This window comes from Copadichromis virginalis, linkage group LG7 (genome assembly GCF_057382275.1).
Source record: "Copadichromis virginalis isolate Kocher_CV1m ecotype Utaka linkage group LG7, C_Virginalis_male_GT1.1, whole genome shotgun sequence".
NCBI classification, from domain to species: Eukaryota; Metazoa; Chordata; class Actinopteri; order Cichliformes; family Cichlidae; genus Copadichromis; species Copadichromis virginalis.
This window is the reverse complement of record NC_140624.1, coordinates 54,505,728-54,513,067: the sequence shown is the minus strand read 5'-3', so window position 1 is coordinate 54,513,067 and position 7,340 is coordinate 54,505,728. Positions and strand designations below refer to the sequence as shown.

Sequence of the window (7,340 nt, the reverse complement as noted above, 5' to 3'; positions counted from 1 at the left end):
GGATAAGGACACCTACAGTATTGTATTGTCCCAAGCAACATATGTTATGTTTGTTTTTTGGTGTTGCAGCTGTCACTGGCTAATTTTCCCCTGGTGGTCTGTAAGGTGAAAAAATGTTTCTTAAGCTTCCGATTAAGTGTTTAAAATGGTTAGAAGAAAAGATATGTAAAGTAACATTGTTGATTTTGCAGCTGTTGTATATTTATATATTCACAAGAAACGAGAAGAAGTTATAGGAAAAGAAGGAAAACTTTATTATCGTTAATAAAAATCTCGCTTATTCAAGACAGATTTAATTTGCATCCTTGTCATGAAATACCGGTCATTCAATGAATATTTCCACAAGACTAAGCCTTCTTTTAACTTCCATCAGCATAACAGGCAGTCATTATTATTGATGGCTTGACAGGCACTAAATATCAGCAAAAGGTAAACTGGCAGTTATCTGAAGTGCAGTATTTACTACAATGATGTGTTTGTGAGATGAATGATAATTAGAGGCAGCACTGGAAGCCCCACAGAAAGCAGTGGACGGAAGAATGGAAAGTTTAAAAGAGATGCGCACAGAAGGAGAGGACACTTACCCCTTAACTCGAAACTATGTGGTCTGTAATTGAAAGGATAGTGAGCAAATCAGCTCTCAATCCCAGTATCTTCTGTCAAAAGAAGCCACATTACAAAGGCTCCCACAGTTCACTCATGCTCACTTCTTCAGTGCCTTTATAACGAGGCTGTCCTACTCTAATACACATTGGAGCTGTGAAAACAAAGCTCTTATAATTAGATATCGCCAACCCTCATACGATTAAGGTGTGAATGCACCCACATAAGCGCGCCATCACAGAAGTTCTTACCCCCTCCAAGGTAGAAAAAAAAAGTTGCTTTTCTAAATCTTTTTTTAAACCCTCCAATGGACTACTTGCACTAACACTTCCGCGTTCTATGTAGTCCTGCCCCAGTGCTTCCGGTGCGGGTAAACCATGGCGACGTTCTACACTCGCTGCCTACAAGAGCTCCCAAAATTGAACATCACCGATGTTCATCGGATTTGCAGAGTGACGACTACCCCCGCCAGCAAATTAGATAAAGGATTTAAGTTATATGCTGCATCATATATACACAACTACGAAGGTAAGAAAACGTAAATTAACCGACAAAGAAACGCTAGCTAACGTCAAATGCAAACACTACGTTACTCCGCTATGTCCTTCATTTGATGTCAGTTCTCTACATTACATGTTTTCTTAAACGGTGTTTTATGTCGTCCTAAACTATAGTTGAGGTTTTCTTAACTAATGTCACTTTTGTAGTTAGACACTGTTATAATGGCGTTAGGTAGTTGGCTAACTATGGAGGTAGTTAACTACCTAATGCTACTCTTGCTAAGTGTAAAATATATATGTTTAAGACATGCTGAAATGAGTAATACAGAAATAATGCTAATGGTACTTGTATCTTTATTCAGTGTCCAATAAAGACAGGTTGTCAGGGGAGGTCGGTGTGAGAGCCCTGTGCTACAGGTCAATGAGGAAGAGTGAGGCACCACACAGACTAAGTGTAGGCAGGAAGCTGTGTAAAGTTGTTAATCCCCGTTCAGTGGGGTTCAGTTCATTTAAGCATTAGTTAAGTTCATTCCTAAAGGCCCATCAACTTGAATGTTTTCCTTGTCTCCCTGCTTTATCACTCCTAATTTGACTAGTCAGATAGTTAAATCAACGTGTGTTTGGGTGATCAGAAACATTTGACAACAAGTTAATACTGCAAATATACACAATCTAAGTTATTACAGTTATCAAGCATGGTTAAGTTGTTTTAATAGAGAGAGAAGGAAACACTAAGCATTCAGGAGGGTGCGTAACCATAACACTGAACTATGTTCCTGTTCGGCTCTTCCATGAAGATGTTACATTTTTAATTTTCGTTCTTTCTTCTTAGATTAAGCTTCTGGATTCATCGCCGGTGATACTGACACATAGCCAGCGCTCCTGTGTGGCAGGCGCTGTTATGTGCAATCACACAGTGGCACTGCTCTTCCAAACAGCACACTACTCACAACTCAGAGTGCCGGTTGTCCCCCCTGTGCATAGCTGCACGGAATCTGAACAGCAATGGCACAAGCCACGGACAGTGGTAATTTAAATGAGGTTAAAGTTTTTGAATTAGTCCATGTTTACATATGAACAGCAACACCATCCATAGTAAATGTGTCTTCTGTTAGGGTGTGAAGCCAGGACCCATCAACTCCATGATCTTCACTAAGCCGGTACCAAATAGGATGGCCCAGACTGGAGTACGGTAATTAGATTTGTAAAATTTGGTTTCACGTGTTACAAATGTATGTTGCTATTTTTTTCATACATACATGTGTCAGAATAGGTATTAATTTACATACAACATTACACTTTCTGAAGACGGCTAACTCAGTCATGTACATATACATCCCAGTCTCTAACTTATGCACCACTGTTTTACACCTTTTAGTTTTTAGTTTAGTTGTTGTTCAGTATAACAACCTTCTTCCTTACATTATTGTCATTGATGTTTTCTTTAGGAGTGGCTTCTACAGAGGCATGGTGGGTCCGTTACCAGATCCCTGCTTGTTCAGAATAACGGAGGCATATGCAAAATTTAATATTGAGGACAGGCCACTTGTGACCACAATGAACATGAGACCTGACAAGCCCCTTGTGGAAAGTGCCTTTGGGCTGGTGCAGGAGGGCAGTGTTCTGTCATATCAGCAGCCGGTTTTGACAACCCGGTACATCACACTACACCGCGATGCACCACCAACACCGCACTTGCCTCTGGAGGGGTATGACATCTTGCCATCAGATTGTGTGTTTGTGTGCTCAGAAGAAGAGCTTCTGCATCTGAAAAGCTTGTCTGTAACTCTGGAAATGGCTCACAAAATAGAGGAAGCTACACGTGAGCAAAGCTCTTCGTCTGAGTGGCATCAGCTCCGCAGGCCCAGAGTGACTGCCTGTAGGTTTCGGGAGGTGTGTCACGTCAGAGGCCAGAGCTCGGCCGAGTCACTAGCAGAGCGTATATTGAAGGGAACAAGGCAGACAGCAGACATGAGGAGAGGAACTGAGATGGAGCCTGCAATAGCAGCAGAGTATAGTAGGCTAATGAATGTTAACTACTCACCCTGTGGTCTGGTCATTCACCCCATTGCTTGCTGCATCTCCTGATGGTGTTGTTTTTGACCCCAATGAATACCCCCAGTTTGGCTTCGTCGAATTCAAATGTCCCAATGTACAAAACTTTATTGACTGCAAATATGTGCAGATGGAATGTGGTACCCCTAAACTAAAAAAGAGCCACGCATATTACTGGCAAGTGCAAGGACAACTGCTCATCAGTGGGATGCAGTGGTGTGACTTTGTTGTGTGGGCACAAGAGGACTACCTAGTGCAAAGAATATACATGGATACAGATGTGCACAATGCAATCAGAGAAAAGGCAGACTATTTCTTTTTTTACATATATATGCCAAGATACCTTTGTTTGAAAAAATGAACAGTGAAAACATAGCAAAAAGAAAAACAGATCCTTCAGGCTGGCTGGAACAAAATAACTGATGTTTTATTTTCAATATATTTCATGAATTCTTTTGTTGTTACATGTTACCTTTATGTGACATCAATAAACTGTTATTTAAGCAATGGCATCAATTTAATTTTTAAAAACACACATTAAAACGTTGAATTTGTGCAGAACTTATTTACATGGTAAGTATTTAAAACTCCATGCCTAGCATACTGATATACATTTAGACAATAACACAACTGAACTGTAGAAAATGACAAATGGTATTTTTGATGTTCCAAAAGCTCAATGTCACTTATGATTTTAAAACGATTTAGTGATTTACTTTATAATTTTGATAAACAGTTTTGTTGAATCTGAATAGTAATATAGTAATATAATTAAACAGTATTATTAACATTAAACATTTGCAATGAATTTGAATTATCAATAACTGAAACTCAACTATCAGCACTCAAGTACCAGTTCTGTAATCAAGTATTGTCAGCTGAGAAGGAAGAAATGCAACTGTAGTGGCCTCAGCTGCAGGTCATTTTCCATAAGTTACTGGCACTGGTGTCTTGGGAAAAATCCATCTTGTCTCACTTAACCCATTTTTTAACTAATGCTGTGTTCTGGTAATTTGACAGCATACATGCCACTGCAAACAGTTGGTTGATATTATAAACATGTGACATGGTAATGATGCTATCAAAAAGTTTGTTCTGTTTGATCCTCCTAATGACTCGCTCCACATGTACCCTGAGTCTGGCTATGGCCTGCGTCTCCTTAACCTGGTATGCTGGCATCTGCTTCTGCTTAGATAGAAAAGGTGGGCAGTACACTTTGCATTTACAACAATCAGTGATTAGGAAGCCCTTATCTACCATCACTGCCATGTCTTCAGTCAACTTCTCAGCAATGCCTGATTGTTTGAATAGTTCCTTGTCACTAACCGAACCAGCATACAGATTAGAGATGAAAAGTAAATATCTATTTTGTTTTCATTAAGACTGGAAAAACTTTCGAAATTTAACTGATGGTGACCTTGGTATATTTTAAACAGTTAGCTTGAATAGAACTTAGGTGTACCTGGTATAGAATCAGATGTCAGTGTCGGAGCCAGCAAAACGCTGTAACCCAAATTCTCGCTGGACACGTAACTCCTGTATTTCCTTCCTCAGAGTCTCCACATCTTTGGACAGGTCTTCTGCAGCTGATGCAGATATGTCCAATGCAGACGGCTCAGGGACTGAGCAGTAGTCATGATCTCTTGTAAGACTTTGCTCTTCTTGATCGTCAGGAGGAACTAGTTCAGGGCGTCGCTCCGTTCTCTCCCAAACACTACGCCGCGGTGGTTCAACTTTATAGCCATTCCACTCAAAAAGTGTTGGTACAGCACCTTTAATAAGCCTCCTTTGACCATCGAGGGTTGTTGGCTCTATGAGTTGATCACTGGCAAAGTGTCTGCAGCAGACCCTGGTGTGAGAGGTGATCGTGAAATGATCCCGGCGTATGTTTACCGGCCATTGTCTTCTCAAGTCGGAATGGGTCGGAAAGGCATGAAAACTTAGTATGCCATTAAATTTGGCTGAAGCTGAACAAAGTGGGACACAGCAATGCTCGGAGTATTTCTTCTCCTGTTTTTGAAAATGTTCTGTTTTAAATACTTTCCTTTTTATACTCATTCTGAAGCGACATTAGCATAGCTACCGATAGATAAGCAAACGAACCGGAAACGCACAAGCGGTACTATTTGGAAACGGAAATACGTCACATGCCCTAGTGCAAGTAGTCTATTTAATTTGTGTCACAGAGACCCTTCATCCTAAAAGGACTACTGAAACTGCAAGTACTGAACGCTCAGTACACTTTAGTCTCGCTTGTAAAAGGAATGCTGTGCTTTAAACTGCAAGGGTGCAGTTCTTGAAGTGAATAGCCTGATCTGATTGCAGATACCTGTATAGATGCTGTATACCAAATTCCTTTATTTTGCATCATCTTAAGGTAGTAATCTGGACCCAGCACTGTAGTTCACAATGACTGAGTTTAAAAGAAAAGAGCCTTTGAGTAACTTAGGCTATGTTCACACTGCAGGACTTAATGCTCAATTCCGATTTTTTGATCAAATCCGATTTTTTTGTCTGCTCGTTCACGATACAAATAAAATGCGACAGCAAACGCGCTCTAGTGTGAACGCTCAAAGCGGCCCGCATGCGCAAAAGAAGACTTCACACACAACGCGCTCTGTTTAGACCCAGAGCAAACAGTATTGTTTGATAGATGGCCCTTAATATAAAGAGTTCGGACTTTACATTTCCCAATTTTTGCTTTAAGTTATTTTGTTATTTACATAATAATGTAAATAACCTAATAATGATCCTTATTGCTGTTTTAGAGAGGAGCGGTGCTTCAAAGGATAGTTGCAGATTTCTGTCAGAATCTGCAGATTATACAGTACAAATAAAATGTTCACGTTTCTCCAACATTGTCCTCCCAACAGTTTCACTGATATCTACACGGGATGGCCAGAGAAGCGTTCGCGATGTCTTCTCTGGCGCTTCTCTGGCACTGATAATTGGCGTCTGTCTTGTGTCAGTGACGTAAAAGACGGATTTAATGCGATCTGACCGTTCAAACTGCAGTCGCTTTCTAAAACATCGGATATGTATCGGATTCAGTACCACATACGAAAGTGACCCAGATCGGATTTGAAAATATCGGATTTGTGCCGTTCACACTGTCATACCATGATCGGATATGGGTCGCATAGGGTCAAAAAAATCGGATTTGATGCGCTTGCCTCTGTCAGTGCGCCCCAGGGTGGCTGTGGTTACAATGTAGCTTGCCATCACCAGTGTGCGAATGTGTGTGTGAATGGGTGGATGACTGGATATGTAAAGTGCTTTGGGGTCCTTAGGGACTAGTAAAGCGCTATATAAATACAGGCCATTTACCATTTACTATGTCTAAGGAGCCAGAGCTTCTTGTAATTTTAAAGTGGTCTGAGCACCAGAGATGGGCAGTAACGCGTTATTTGTGACGTGTTACTGTAATCTGATTACTTTTTTCAAGTAACTTGACCAACACTGCTGAGCACTATCTTTCTGGGCTTTCTGGTGGTATTTAAAAGTTTTTCTTTGGGCATTTGCTGATTCCAAACATTGCCAATGCGGTTAAAGTGCATCTGGCTCGGAAAACATGCAATGGAACACTATCAGTCATAGAATGATAACATAACAAAACAAGCGCCAGCATAAAAAAACAAACGGTTTGGAATGTGTGAATGTCTTTATCCAAAGACAACCTGTCCAGGGTGTAACCCGCCTCTTGTCCTGTGCTAGGCTCTGGCTCCTGTTCATACTTTTATAGTAGTGGATAGCCTTTTAGTTAGTCTGAGAAAAAAATCCAAAGAACCAGATTTTAGACCATGGAGGGACAAACCAAATCTACAACCATGTTAGCAAACATCCTATCTTACATCTTACAGCCACGTTGCTAGGAATGTCTTTATTTTTTCTGCTGTTATAAATATGTGACAAGTTGAATTTTTGCCTGGAATTAAGGCATTAGCAAAGTTATTACGTGTCAGAGATGTGTTATATTCTTTCCTGTGGTTGTTAAAGTATTTCAGTACTGGACTGTCAGGCCAACTGACAGAGCCACCCAGGAACATGACTGCCAAGTTATGTATGTGTTAACATGTGCTGTCGTTTTACCTTTTAATCATGTTGTTATTGACTGTGCTTAAGCAGATAAGATATGTATAAATGCTTAAGTGTGTGCAATAACAGCTGACTGCTGCTATAACC

At 40.5% G+C, this 7,340-nt stretch overlaps 1 protein-coding gene across 2 annotated transcripts; it reads left to right on the top strand.

Annotated features, from left to right (window-relative positions):
* The first annotated feature begins 980 nt into the window (after positions 1 to 980).
* On the top strand, positions 981 to 4,620 carry LOC146706168 (uncharacterized). 2 transcript variants are annotated; one of them, XM_085464230.1, is made up of 5 exons: positions 981 to 1,131; positions 1,466 to 1,557; positions 1,936 to 2,130; positions 2,219 to 2,295; positions 2,552 to 4,620. In XM_085464230.1, exons 1-5 carry the CDS (start codon positions 981 to 983, stop codon positions 3,189 to 3,191), a joined length of 1,155 nt encoding a protein of 384 aa, XP_085320356.1. In that variant the 3' UTR covers positions 3,192 to 4,620. The 2 variants fall into 2 exon arrangements, with proteins under 2 accessions (XP_085320356.1, XP_085320358.1); XM_085464232.1 differs by lacking the exon at positions 1,466 to 1,557 and having other exon boundaries at positions 1,028 to 1,131; positions 2,552 to 4,618.
* The last annotated feature ends 2,720 nt before the right edge of the window (positions 4,621 to 7,340 follow it).

Excerpts from the sequence above, each read along its gene's own strand:
- LOC146706168 (XM_085464230.1), top strand. The coding sequence starts at position 981 with ATGGCGACGTTCTACACTCGCTGCCTACAAGAGCTCCCAAAATTGAAC. Across the intron at positions 2,131-2,218 it reads GGCACAAGCCACGGACAGTG|GGTGTGAAGCCAGGACCCAT; the intron begins GTAATTTAAATG and ends GTCTTCTGTTAG. Across the intron at positions 2,296-2,551 it reads ATGGCCCAGACTGGAGTACG|GAGTGGCTTCTACAGAGGCA; the intron begins GTAATTAGATTT and ends TGTTTTCTTTAG.